The sequence below is a fragment of the Rhineura floridana genome, chromosome 2 (genome assembly GCF_030035675.1).
Source record: "Rhineura floridana isolate rRhiFlo1 chromosome 2, rRhiFlo1.hap2, whole genome shotgun sequence".
In the NCBI taxonomy this organism is placed as follows: Eukaryota; Metazoa; Chordata; class Lepidosauria; order Squamata; family Rhineuridae; genus Rhineura; species Rhineura floridana.
The window spans coordinates 4618758-4633596 of record NC_084481.1 but is presented as its reverse complement, the minus strand read 5'-3'; the positions used below and the strand labels follow the sequence as shown (position 1 = coordinate 4633596).

At 40.5% G+C, this 14839-nt stretch overlaps 1 protein-coding gene across 5 annotated transcripts in view; it reads right to left on the bottom strand.

Annotated features, from left to right (window-relative positions):
- IQCA1 (IQ motif containing with AAA domain 1) overlaps positions 1–14839 on the bottom strand; it is a 154867-nt gene that overhangs the window by 35227 nt on the left and 104801 nt on the right. For all 5 annotated transcript variants that reach the window (XM_061607657.1, XM_061607656.1, XM_061607658.1 and 2 more), the window contains 2 exons: positions 10138–10245; positions 5751–5950 (listed from right to left, as the gene is read on the bottom strand). In XM_061607657.1, the coding sequence (XP_061463641.1) occupies positions 5751–5950; positions 10138–10245 (308 nt within the window). The remainder of the gene's footprint in view (positions 1–5750; positions 5951–10137; positions 10246–14839) is intronic.

Here is a 14839-nt window from a genome sequence, read left to right as displayed (position 1 = left end):
AACATCTCTGGCTAGATCCATTAGGAGAGAATCTCTTAGCTGTTCCTTTAATTGTTGTAGCATGTGCTGTGATAACTGAAACTGTAGAACATGAGTGTGGGTTGTGCACCACCCCCTGAACTTGGAGTTCCTGACGTGAAGAGGGTGAAATGAAGGATGCTTCACCCCTCATCTCCTGTACTGCTTGGTGAGATGTAGCTGCCTCGAGGAAGCCTTCAAACTCCTCAGGAGAAGACGATATAGAAAAATGGTGGGCTGGAATTGGGTGCCTTCCTCCTTAGTGTCCGGTTCAGAGCGGGAAACACGAGTCGGAGACGAGGGTGCAAAGAACTCTTGCTTTATTAACGTAATGGATATATCAAAGGCTGAGCGCCTCATAGAAAAGATCCTATGCTAACTCACTACAAGTCCCTAACTACTCTCTAGACATGCTCTGCAACGTGTGATGAAAGTTGACTCAGCGCCCCATTCACAGCACGGCAGTCTTAAATAGGAGAGGTCTTGGAGCGTAACCCCTCACTCCGTCGCACACACGCCCTCTGCCCTGTCCACTTCTCCCTATGTTGTGAGCGCGGTGAAGGGGGGCAAGCCTCCACGGGCTCATCTGACAGAACAGGGTCCTTATCTGCAGGCGGGGAAGCATCGGGCGGGGAAGCATCGGGCGGGGAAGCATCGGGCGGGGAAGCATCGGGCGGGGAAGCATCGGGCGGGGAAGCATCGGGCGTTTCTAGGATACTGCTTGGCACAGGAGGAGTTACTGCTCTTTCGGAATCCTCCCCTAACGGCTCTGTGGGGGTGCTTGATGGCTGAGCACTGTCCCATTCACAGGCCTGATGGCTGAGGCGCCTGCAACTCATGCTTTCCCCCTCCTTGATCCTAAGGAGAGAGGCTGGGCTCAGCACCCTTGGGCTCAACACTTAGACAGGGATTCCAGTTCCCTCTGTGACCTGCACATGTTGCTATGAGCCTCCTTTGGTGCACAGGGGGTGCATCACCAGGCCGTTGCTTGTCGTGACTGGTTCCCCTACTTCTCTTAGGTGCTAGTCATTGTGGAGCTACCCTGCCCGCGACAGTACACCCCTCAGCCACCTTGTGCCTGCTGGAAGAGGAGCGGGCTATGGTTACCTCTGCCTGGGATTCAATAGAACCTAAAGGCCCTAGGGCCTGGTTGGATAATGGCGGAGGCACGACTTCCATTGTAGTGTGAGGCTGAAGTGACCTAGGTTTCTTTGGTCTGATTTGCGTGTTGCCTTCCCCTTGGGTGCAAACCATGCTGTAGGTTTTATGGGGGCTAAGGGCTGTGATAATAGCAGGGCCATGTGCTGACGAGCTGCAGAAGGGGGCAAATACACTTCCCCCATGGCTGGAGCGTCCTGCTGAGGCCTTCCATGGGTGAGAGGATGGAGGAGGGGGTGGCAGGCACTTGGCATCCTAGGGAGCACGCTGCAAGAGGCGTCCCCGCTCACACCATGAAAGGAGGAAGCCATTCGGGTGATTGCCGGTAGACAGGCACAGACGTGCCTGAGAAACGAGGCTGGGGGGGCAGAGTCCAACAAAGAAGACAGTGGTCTCGCAGCTGAAGCAGTGGGGTGGCTGCTTCGCAGTTGGCTCAGCACCGTTGTGAAGTCTCAGGGGGAGGAGAAACATAAAACGACAAGCCCCTTTTTGTTTGTTTTAAACAAGACACATATAGGAAAACAGTAAAGGAAGGAAAAGGTACAGACACACAATAGGAAAAAACCACCAAACTATACAGGCCTGAACGCAGAGAGCAGTTAGATCAACCGTTCTTGGTGGAAGGCAGAAGAGAAACTGAAATAAGGAGCTGTGCAGAGCAGAAAGTCCTTGTAAAAAATAAATAAACCTGTTTAGCACTCTTCTGCCTTCAACTGCTAGGTGGAGCTAGCTACCCATCTAAGATCAGCTTTTCTATGCACAGGAGAATTTCCTATTTCTGTGCTTTGGAACTCCCTGCAGGTGCCCTCATATTGTTTTATATGCTTGCTGAAAACTTTTCTTTTTCAAAACCCTATCCAGACACATGATTTAGGTACCTGTATTTGTTTAATTTTTTTATTGTTTTTGTTCTCAATTATGATGGTTTTATGTATATTGTTTTTAATTGTTTTGGGGATTTTAGCTATGTTTCATCTATAATGTTTATTTGTACACTTCTTGGTTAACTTTTTGATCAAGCAATTTATACATTTTCTAACTTTCGCCAGAGCCAAAGTAGCTTCAGAAAATGAACATGTTCTAATACAATTAGTATTGTGGCTATTGAAATATGTATTGAAATTAGTTCGAGAACCATCTGCTTCAAATCCCTATCATTCCTATTCAGAAAGCTGTATCGGTTCAACTTAAGGGTTAATGTTATTGCGTAGATATGACAGAACTTTAACTGGTTAGCTGACTAACTTTCTGGTTAAATTTACAAAAAAATTGAATATTACCAGCACTTGCTAAATATGAATATTTAGCATATATGAATATAGCAGATCCCACCTATAGGGAAACCTATGAACACGAGTATAGATATTTGTGGTCCTTTAATTTTTATATTTTATAGTCCATGGAACTCCCAGCCACGATAACTCCAAGTTCCTCAATGTGACCCTTTTCTGCTGCCACCATTCCCTTGCAATGCCTTTAAAGCCTCTTAGTAGCTTGGTAAAGTAGGTTTAGGAATGAGATTGACACCAACACTGGAGACAGAACCTATTATCAATGGGATATTTTGTAAAGGGAATGCCAATATTTACACTAGAAACTGTCATCAAGCACATTTAAGATACCAGTGTAAATATTGGTATTCCCTTTACAAAATATCCCTTAATTAATAGGTTCTAAATTGCTTTTACCTCAGGCCAAATTCCCCAACCTCCACACCACCCTAATTAACTCAGTCCTGTCCAACTACTGAGGACAATCTGCCTCTGACCCTAAAGCTGCTTGGACAGTTTAGCTAATTTTGAAAACCCACTTGTCTAACCTCCTTCTGGTAAGACCTTTGTGCAGACTCAGCCTAACACAGACATCAGCTCCCTTTTTCTGATCTTCACTGGCAGCAAGGTATAGATTATCACACTGGGAAGGATTAACTTAATATTCAGGCATCAGCAATCCACTTTCATCTCAGCTGTCTCTGGTTTTTGCCTTGCACCTCCCTCATCAACTGGCTCTCCTCCAACTGACAGTTATTTTTATCAACTGACAAGTGAAGTGTCCTTTTGTACTCTAGAACTTCTAGCCAATCAGAGTCTGTTGCTGCTCAAATAAATCAAAATGAATTTACCTAATCTAGATCCCGTTTATAAATACTGGCAGCAGCCTATATCTAATATAGCTTTCTCTTCTCTTGATTTCATTGGGAGTGTTCAGCATGTGCTCAAATATTTTTCATAGAGATGAACCTTTGTTAATGTTAAACATGCACACACCTTTGGGAATGGGGGGCTCATGACACTCTTCCTTTTCTGTATCATGAAAGAAGGTTGCCTTCATATCTAGAGTATTGCTCAATTCTACTTGGTTTTTGACAAAACTTGTAACTTTGAATAGTGTTTACAAAACCTGATAGGAAAACTTATTCAGATATCCTACATCGGAATAATATTAGTTACATGACTTAAGGATCTACCATGAAGTAATAACCACCAGCCAGTGGCTTATTTTTGGACAAAAATTTGCCTAATGGTCAAACTCTGCTTCCCGTGGATAGATTTAAATCAAATCTTAGATCTTAGTTACCTCACCATCGCTGTGAATTCGAAAACAATACTTGGCAATTCTCATGGCTCTCATGACACAGAGTGGTAAGCGGCGGTAACGCAGCCGAAGCTCTGCTCACGGCCGGAGTTCGATTCCAATGGAAGAAGGAAGTTGAATCTCCGGTAAAAGGGGTCGAACCTTCCATCCATCCGTGGTCAGTAAAATGAGTACCCGGCAAGAAAGGCCGGGGAAGAAACTGGCAATCCCACCCCATATAGACGGTCTGCCTAGTAAACGTCGCAAGACGTCACCCTAAGAGTTGGAAACGACTCACACTATAAGTGCGGGGACACCTTTACCTTTACCTTTAGTAAGAATTACTGGAATCATACAGTATGAGTAAGGTCTACCTTTGGGTCTTTTTGAGTTCTTTTTATGTCCGAAATCTGGACTTTAATGGGTTTGCCGAAGGAGTCTTCTGCCAGCGTGGGAACGTTTGGTACTTAGAGCACAGTCAGATGAATAAGTCTTTCAGTTGCTGGCCATACACACTATATCCAGAATAGTCAAATGAGGTGTGGTATGTGCCAGATGCTCATGCCTAGCTATCATTAAGGGTCTCAGCTGTACTGCTCTAAACTGTCATAGGTAGGTGTTCTTGCATGTGTGTGATGGGGTGCTGTGTGACATGACTAAATGTTCCTCCTTCCAAAAATAGCCATCTACATAGAAAGCTAGATGTTAGGGAGAACATTCCTGTCTCCTAATTGAGCAGAGCAGAGGGAGCTGTCTCCTCTGGTCCAGACGACATACAAGTGAGCCAGTTCTCAGATAGAGAGTGAACAGAGCGAGGAACAGGGAGAGCTAACAGGAGTTTGGCAGGGAGGTCAAGGGGGAAGTCCCTAACAGAAACCAATTCTTGTAGCGCGCACCACATACCAATGGGACTCTTCTGTTAACCTTCAACAAGGACAGGAGAAAGCACAGGCCGTTCCAATACAAGCAGAAAAAAAGAAACAAAAGATAATAGACTATGGATGGAAAGGACACTCCAGTGGGGGTGATCTGCAGGATGTATGTAATGTTTGTTTTCTTACTTGAGAACAACATGGCATACACATGCAACAAGTGCAAGCTGGTGGCACTGTTGGAAGAAAAAGTGAGAGGCCTGGAGCGGCAGGTGGCTATACTCAAGAGTATAAGAGAGGACAAAGAATTCTTGGACAGAATGCTGGAACAGCAGCAATAAAGAGAAGTACAGGAGGTGGAAGAACAGCAGCATGTTGAAGCAGGAGCAGAGAGTGTTGAGGAGAGGAACAACAAAGTAGAGGAAATTCCATGGAAAAGGGTGACAGGAGCAGAAGAGCCAGAAGACAGGCTGCACCAGTGGAACTACGGAACCAATTTCAGGCACTTGAGAATGAGGTTGGAGGACAGCCTGCTGAGGAAGAATTACAGGAGACCCCATATGACAGCGACACTGATTTTATATTTTGGAACGACAATTTCTAATATGCAGTTGTAAAGCATATTTTAACTTTCTGATCTGTTGAACGTTGCCTTGACTAGTAACATAGCATGGGTTAGAATATTGTACTGATTTGGGTGATACATTGATACAATACAGATTCCTCTGTGGGTTTTCTTTTGAAAATTAAAAAAAACTAACAGTTAAAACAAAAAGGTATAATAAAGACCTATCAGGCAAGGTAGAAAGACTGAAAAATGTGGGTATATTTACCTTACAATAATAATTAAATCGTTTGTGTGTGTATGGGATGAGCTTCAAATATGTAAAAGATTCAAACAAGATGAATGAGAGATAACCTTTTAGAGGCTCCTGTGAGCATGATACAAAAAATAATTTATAACCGTATTATTTATTGTTTATTACAATACTACTACTACAACAAATCAAAATGAAATACATAATAAATGATCTATTAGAACATGAAATAAAATACTATATAAATAAAATATAGTTTTTTGTAAATTTACAGAGAAAATTTTTAAAAAAGGGAATCTCTATGTCCTACCTTAAACACCATATGAAGCATCATTTGCAGACCAGCCTTGCCAGGGTATTTACCAGCAATATTAGCTGCAGATAAATTGAAGAAGTTGGCTCCTGTTTCAGTGCAGACAGCATGAATAAGCATCTTTTTTCCTACTCCTGCAGGTCCAGCCAACAGCAACGCTTTCACCAGAGGGGCTTTCTCATGTACAGACTGAGAACCTATGGAAGTAAAATGTAGACAATATATATATATATCCAGTACATAATTCCCAGGTTCTGTGGGATGGGAGAGACACAGCAATTAGCATAGCTGAGAAAGACTTGATAATACCGTAAGTCAAACAAGAGTTTTTGCTTTGAGGTCAGGAGCTGGATCATACAGGGTTATAACTAACATTAGACATACTCAGAAAAGACCCACTGAACTTAATGGATTTAAGTCCATTGATTTCATTGGGACTATTCTGAGTATGATTAGCGCTTCCATCCTTACCACACTTTCCTGAGAGCAAGCCCCATTAAATTCAATGGGACTTACTTATGAGTAGACACAGTTAAGATTGCGCTGTTGGTTGGATATCACCCACAAACTTTTTAAAAACTAGTCTTGTTTCTAAATAGTTTAGAAAATTGATAAGCATAAGAAAATCCATCCATCTTTCTACAAATAATATGTCTAGTGATGTTATCTCCAGAAAATCAGGCAAAACACTTGGCAAGTTATGTACTTGTAGGCCCCATTAATTATCTCATTGAAATCAACAGGATTTACGAGTGTTTAACTTTGACTAGATTGTGCTCTTGCTATTTGGGGGTTTCCAACCCTAATCAGCCCTTTTCTGGTCATGTCTTATGCACTCTGTTAACCTGGATCTGCTCTAGAAATGTGTAAACTGGCCCAGTTTGCAGTGTGATAGGATGTTTCTTTCATACAAGTGAGTGGGTCAGATTCAGAGAAGAGTGGATGGTACTCTGCTTGCAGAACAGGACATCCCTGGACCCTTCTCCTGCTGTAGCTCCCTGTCCTCTCCAAAAGCCACTCAAGGGATTCTACAGAATGGCGTGGGAAGGGCAGTGAAATCCAAATAACTGAGAAGGAGCTGCTTTGTGCAAGCGGAAGTGCCTTGTCACTCACACAAGACACCTTTGGATCCAAGCCTATATATTTTGAAATGTGGGTTTCAGAATGCATGCCTTGTTTCTCTGATACAAGAAGAACCGATTTCTTTCTTAGTATATTTGAACCAGGTCATAGTGCAACTTGAAATTGGAGATAACTGAAATTAAGATTCTCAGCTATGTGTAGGAAATAAATCCTAATCATATGTACATGTGGTGCATACTTTTCTCCAAAGACATTTGAAATATTTATTGACTTGTTCTCATCTGAAAAATAGCTAAGAGGTAAAGTAGGTAGAGCGATTCCTAACTTTATATATTTTATTTATTTATTTATTAAATTTATTAGTCGCCCATCTGGCTGGTTGTCCAGCCACTCTGGGCGACGTACAAGATAAAAAACAATACATTAAAACGTTAAAATTTAAAACCATAACAGTAGAAACCTAACCCACCCCAAAAGCCTGCCTGAAGAGCCAGGTCTTCAAGGCCTGGCGGAAGCTCATCATAGAAGGGGCAGGAATAATATATAAGAGCAGGAAATCCAGATCACATATTAAAATTAATTTATGTAGCCCAATCCTATGCTTGTTTATGTGGAAATAAGCCAATTAAACTCAAGAGTAAGATTGGGCTGCAAACGTCATAGAAAAATGATGTCACTGGGTCTCCCAGTGCTTTAGGTAATGAATTCCATCACAAAATTTCTTAAGGAAGGATTTACTGAAATTTTGATGCAAAAGAACTCTCTTTCTCACAAGATTTTGATTTGGCAAATTGTTAATGTGCTTGTATTTACACTTTACATTATAGATTCTTTTTTCTGTTGTGTAAGAATATGAGCTTTCACATCACTCAGATCTGAATAGAAATGCGGACTTGTTGAGTGACATCCAACTGTGGCTGCCTATCCAGTCATGAGGACTTTCCCTTCCTCTTCTCCTCCTGTGGGGGACACTCCAGAGCAGATTTGTAGGGGGAGCGCAGGGGCTGTGAGGGGAAGAAAGGAAGAGGGCGTCCCACTGTGCAAGCAGAAGTCCGCTTGCATGACTTCAGATATCAACCAATGAAACAATTTTTTGTTGGACAAGGTAGTTGTTTAAAATGTTGCAAGCCTTTAAGTATATACATCACCAAGTATATGAATATAACATCTGCCTTTTTTTCTTGCTCTGAACATTTGCATTTAAAAATATGAGGGTTAAACTTTAAAACCTTTCAGATCTTTAATACATCCTACTAAAACATCATTTTCTCTATCCTATAAGCCAATCCTAGTGTAAAACATGATGGACATGGGTCTGTATCACATGACAAATGTTATTGGACTAGATCAACCACATAACCTTTGTGATCAAGAGATTTGGGTCTAATACACATCCCAACTGCAAAATTTCCATTAACAAAGCTTGATTGCTCAGCTTATATGAACTCTGAACAGTAAGTAAACTGATAAATGGCATCTGTACTCATTTCAGGCCAATAGTTACTCATCATAATGTTCCAGCCACTTCAAACACAAATAAAAATGTACAAAAAGTGTTGTTATAATTTCTTTAGAAAAGATCTGCATTAATAAATAACATTCTGTTTCCTGACTCCTGAGCAGGGCAGAGGGCGCTGTCTCAGCTGGTCCACAGGAGGGGAGAGGAGATGCAACAGAGTGAACAGAGCGAGCGAACAGGGAGAGCAAACAGGAGTTGGACAAAGGAGCTGTAGCGAGGAAAAGAAAAAGGCCAAGAGGGCTGTGAAGCCGTGTGCTCTGAAGGGCTCCATAGCAGCTTGATTGGAAGAGGTGTGGCCTGACAGCTATTGGCTGAAGGGCGTGGCCTGAGAACTGCTGAGGGCAACAAGCAGCAGCTGTATGTGCTGGGACTTTCATTCTGTTTCCTGACTCCTAACTGAGCTGAGCAGAGGAAGCTGTCTCAAGAAGGATGCAGACAAACTGGAACAGGTTCAGAGGAGGGCAACAAGGATGATCAGGGGACTGGAAACAAAGCCCTATGAGGAGAGACTGAAAGAACTGGGCATGTTTGGCCTGGAGAAGAGAAGACTAAGGGGAGATATGATAGCACTCTTCACTCTTCCAAGTACATGAAAGGTTGTCACACACAGGAGGACCGGGATCTCTTCTCAATCGTCCCAGAGTGCAGGACACGGAATAATGGGCTCAAGCTGCAGGAAGCCAGATTTTGACTGAACATCAGGAAAAACTTCCTGTTAGAGCCATACAACAATGGAACTAATTACCTAGAGAGGTAGTGGGCTCTCCAACACTGGATTCCTGCATTGAGCAGGAGGCTGGACTTGATGGCCTTATAGGCCCCTTCCAACTCTACTATTTTATGATTCTATGATCTCTGAATGAAATTAGCTTCCTTGCCTATAATTCTTGCTTTGTCCTGATTATGATTCCTAAACTTGGGACTGAATTTAAACCTGTTTTAAAAAGCTCCCTCTTATGTACAAGTGATACTAGATAATAATTTCTGCTTCTTGGTATATGTTTGGGCGGCTGTTGGCTTCCAGTGCACAAACTGTATTAGTATTTATTTTCCTTTCATTTCTGGCCCAGTCACAGTTTAGGACTGGAATGGATTATAACTGCCAGCATCTGACTATAAGCAGATAGATATAATGACAATAGTTCACTTCTGAAATCTCTCAAACAGGGAAGTAGTGAAATATTAGAGCTGAAGTGAAAGGGCTTTTTTAGACCAAGGGTTTATGCTTAAGGTTATCCTGCAATAATCTTATACTATGCAGATTGTACTTTTAAGAAAACAACCATATTAGGTTATTATTAATAATTACTGTTTTTTAAATTGACAAAGAGAATTAAAAGTGTTTTCTGCGATTTATGAAATGAGCTCTAATTCCACAAATGCTTCCATTGTTTAATAGCAAGACGTATTAGGTGGCTTGTAAAAGGTAAATGGCAACCTTAGCCCTTCCCCTAACTTGATTAAATTTAAACACTGGAGCTTCTATTAGCTATTACTTTCCCCCATGACTTCCTTTATATGCTACAGTTCCCAGACTGTTAACATGTAAACAAAAAACGACAATGAATTAGCATGTCAAACACAGTAGAAGCCACACTGTTCTTTTAAGTATGCTATTAAAATCATCCTCTCTCAGTTCAGAATACTTAATTGAAAAAGAATTCTGTAGAATGTTTGCAACCAAAATCAATCATGCAGTGGCATAGCTAGTAAAAATATATGAGGCTGACAAGAAGCAAAGCATGGTATTCTACCCTCTGGCAATTTCTGCTGTGATCTTACCTAATGGCAATATACCATACAGTGCTATGAGCTGTCTGACATCTGTGAGAGAGGGCATTGGCTCTACGTCTACCTGTCGAAGTGTAGTCCCCAGATAGCTGTACTCACCTACAGGGAAGAGACAAAGGCTTAATATGCAATATTGTATTATTACAAAATGCATAACTCCAAAAATTAGAAACTACTAGGGAATACAAATATAACATCCTGTTAAGCCCTAATAGGTTTTGGAATGCATCCCCCAACATGAATACAAAAGAAATATAGAATCAAGATTTCCCTGCTGGATGGCTCAATTAACAATGGCAGTCACTATGGTCCCAGAGATAGCATGTTGGATGTCCTCTGGCTTTAGAGACTTGCCAAGGCCACTCGCAATCAAACCTTTGTTTTTGACCTCAAGTGGGCTCAAGTTGCAGGAAGCCAGATTTCGACTGGACATCAGGAAAAACATCCTAACTGTTAGAGCCATACAACAATGGAATCAATTACCTAGAGAAGTAGTGGACTCTCCGACACTGGAGGCATTCAAGAGGCAGCTGGACAGCCATCTGTCGGGAATGCTTTGATTTGGATTCCTGCATTGAGCAGGGGGTTGGACTTGATGGCCTTATAGGCCCCTTCCAACTCTACTATTCTATGATTCCATGACCTATGAAATCTCACAGGGGTGCTGTAAGGATTAAATCTATCTATAGTCTGTTTGTGAATTCTGCCTACTATATGATATCATTTTGATGTACTTGCCAATTGATGATGCACTTGCTTATTGTATTGTTAATTGAAAGAATTCATAGATTTCTAGAAAAATACATGAGGGTCAAAATTCAAGCCCAAACTCACTAAAATTGCAGGTTGAATACTCCCTCTTCTAGTTGTTGAGACATCACAGAGTATGGAACCCATGGGCATAATCACAGGGTCAAGAAACAGTAACATGGGGTGAGGAGAAATGTCTTAGAGTACTATTTATTATCAGTAGTAGGGATGTGCTAAAATGTTGCCCAATTCGGATTTGGTACCGAATTTCCCATTAATTCACATTTTCTCTTTCATTGCGGATGGGATTTTTATGTAGGGATTTTCCATGGATATTTTTGAAAGTGGATATTTTTTTTAAAAAATCAGCCTCTAAAATACTGATATTAAGAATGATGATTTTATATATATTTCCTTTCATTTATCAATATTTCCTTTCAAAATATTGACATTTCCTTTAAAATTATGTTTTGCGAGGGGAAAAAATTGATCAGTAAAAGCAGTGGTTAGTGGACAAAGAACAAACTGAAATCAACATAGGCCTGTTAGGTCAACAGAATGCTTTCAAACCGGCACCAGCCAACAGATCGCATTCCTAATCAGTAACAACATAATCTGTACTGATACCAGGATATATACACTGTTATGCAAACATTTTTAGTATTTATTTATATGAAAGCATTTTTAAAAGGTTTTTCTTTTACAACTCTTTAAATAAATGCAACTCTATAAACAGTATATTAAATCTGTTGGATCATGATAACAGAAAATATAAGGGTTTTATTTACAAGCCCGTATCACGGAATTCATATAATGGCTAAGATAATGAGGTGTGATCCAGACGGTTATTAATTCAAATCTCATCTCAGTTACAAACTCACTTGGCATCCTTAGGCAAGCCACTAGCTCTCAGCCCCCTATCTTCAATACGGAGAGATGATACTACAACCCATTCATGCAGATTTGTTGTTAGGATATTGTGGCAATGTGCATGAAGCACTTTGAACATTGGAAATACCATATAAATGCCAAGTATTCTGACTGGTTTAGCTGTCCTTTAATACTAAGGACTTGTATATTTGGCCGATTTTTTAGTGTTAAGAAAACTTAACCAATGGAGAAACTTGGCAAATGCTGGCATCCTGTACAATAGCAAACCCTTTCTCTGAATGTGGGTCGTTATATCACCAGAAGGTACAAACTAGAGCAAGGTGAGGAACCTCCAGCCCATGGGCCAAATTTATCCTGCCAGGCCTTCCTATTTGGCCCATGAGCCCATTTTGGCCAAGCCATGCCCAGCTATCCTACCCGATATGATGTCATAGGCTTTGTACTTAATTGGCACCCAACAACCAGCTGATTGTCAGGGAAGAGGCAAGCACAGGGCTTGCAAAGCTCCTTGCACTGCACTTCCCAAGTGCCTGACATGGATGTTTGGGAAGTGCTGCACAAAGAGCTTTGCAAGTGCAAGAAAAAAAAGCTCCTTTCTTTTTTTTACAATAATTTTTATTCAAATTTTCATAAAACATAGAAAACAAAATCATAAAACATTCAAAGACAAAAAACAAAACAAAACAAAAATGATTAAACAAAAAAATAAAATAAAATAAAATGTTGACTTCCCATTTGTCACATATCAAATCAGTTATAGGTCTACAATATATAACAATCCTGTCTCTTAAATCATATTATAAAATCACTTTCCTCCAGTAGTTATCTTAATTAATCATCAAATCTCATAAACATTACTTTATTCTTTCCACAAAAAGTCAAAGAGAGGTTTCAATTCTTTAAGAAATATATCTATCAATTTTTCTCCAAATAAACATGTCAATTAATCCATCTCGTTAATAATTATAATAATCTTATTGTCATAACCATAGTCCAAATAAACATTTCGATTAATCCATCTCATCAGAATCTGTTAGGTCCAATAATTTCAATAGCCATTATTCCATTATCCCTATTAGTTCCATCTTCCATCTTCAATAGTCCTGTTAAGTCCAGTAATTTCAGTGTCCAATCTTCCATTATCAGTATTCCATAATAATCTTGCTGTTGTAGCCATAGTCATATAATAAGAGTCTGATGGGAATTTCCTCTATCCCAAATATTTTCTTGCCATCCATTCTGAATAAGTTGCTGAAATACTGTTGTAAAGTCATATCTGTGTTCTTCTTTTTTACAAAATGCACTGGCTCATCTCTTAAGAGTTTTTCCATTGTCACATGGCTGCAGTTAATTCCATAGATTTTCTCTATATCAAGCTCCATCACATCATTCCAGTCCAGAAGATTATCCAAGCCATTGATAACTTTATCTCTAATATCTTCATTAATTTCTTCAGAGATAACGTTAAATTCCAAACAGTAGATTTTATTTCTAAAATCCATAAACTCCAGATCTTTTTCCAATTCCACATTTGTTCCAATCTCCAGGGCTTGTATCTTCCCTTTATTTTTTCTTTTCTCATCTCTGATCTCATTCTCCTCTCTCACAGGGTCCCCTATTTCTTTAAACTCCTGCGTCATTTTGCTCAGTTCAATTTTCAGCTCCTTACTACCCTGTCGCAGGGTTTGTTTCGTTATCTCAATCTCATCCATTATTTTCTGAAACATAATTACTTCCAGATTCTCAGCCACTTTCTTGATTGCCATTTTTAAAACCACGAAAACAAAGCAAAACAAAAATAAAGAAGAACCACTTCTTATTTCAGCAACAATTGGGTTAATATTCCAGGCTTGATGACATCACAGTATAAACAGAGCAACCTGCCTTATCTCTCTTGTGCAAGAATGCAAAACAAATTTAGTTCCCAGCATCAAAACAGTTAGTGGCGTCGTGAAGAAGCAGATTCGTCAAAGTAAAATAGACCAAAAAAAGAATAGTCCCAGACAATATAATATTCCTCGGAATAGAAATCAGGAATAGAAATCCCTCTTCTGTTTATTATCTTTAGAATGCACTTCCAGGACAGCTTTTTGCGACAGAAACAGAGATAAGCTGTTAATTTCGTGAATAACAGAGAAGAGCTATATCTCACCCAGAAGTTGTCCAAAGCCAATCTGACAAATCTCCTTTTGCTGCAACAATTTAAACCAAGTAAAAAAAATAATAGAAAGAAGGGTGCTTGCCTGTTAGTCCGTTCTCTCTTTGAAGAAAAGATAAACGTATCGCTTAAGCAGATAGAGCTTGTTAGAAAGTCCGTCCGGCATTGTTGGCTGGACCTTATCTCATAAATTAATGAAATCCAGTCCTCCCAACAAAAACAGGCTTTGAGGTTGATCTCTACGTTTCTCCCTGCCCGGGAGAAATTTCATCAGTCAAAAAAAAAAAATGTTCTGACTGATTTATATCTGAATAAGCTTCTTTTGAGGCGGGAGCCCGTCCCAAAAGCAGGCACAAGCGAAGTCACCCTTCCCGGAAGTCGAAAAAAAAGCTCCTTTCTAAAGGAACCCGTTTGCCTTCAAAGTGCTTCCCTCAGTGTTTTGAATACAAACTGCTTAACTGCTTTCTTTGCAAAGACTTCAATGGGGCTCCCTCTAACTTAGCATCCACTTATTGTCAGTCAAAGGAAGCCTCTTTGAGATGCTCTTAAAGAAAGCTGTGCTGCAGCGATCTCCTTTGAACTTTGGCAGGTGTCAGTCACTTGATGTCATTATGCTATCCTATGATTGACAGGTGGGCGGTCCTACCCACCGGTCAGAGTTAGCCCACAGTGTGTAGGGAAAATCTGGTCTATTGGGCTAAAAAGGTTCTCCAGCCTTGCATTAGAGGAAGGTATTAGCAGGCTGGATGGAAACCCAAGGTATCTTTAGAAAACAAAACAACCCCCTCAATAATCCAATGTTCAGTGGACTGACTATACTGACTGATTATTGGGAGGTGGAGGGAAGAGAACAGAATGGAGTATTTTTGAAAAAGACATAGCTGGCTGGCAGGA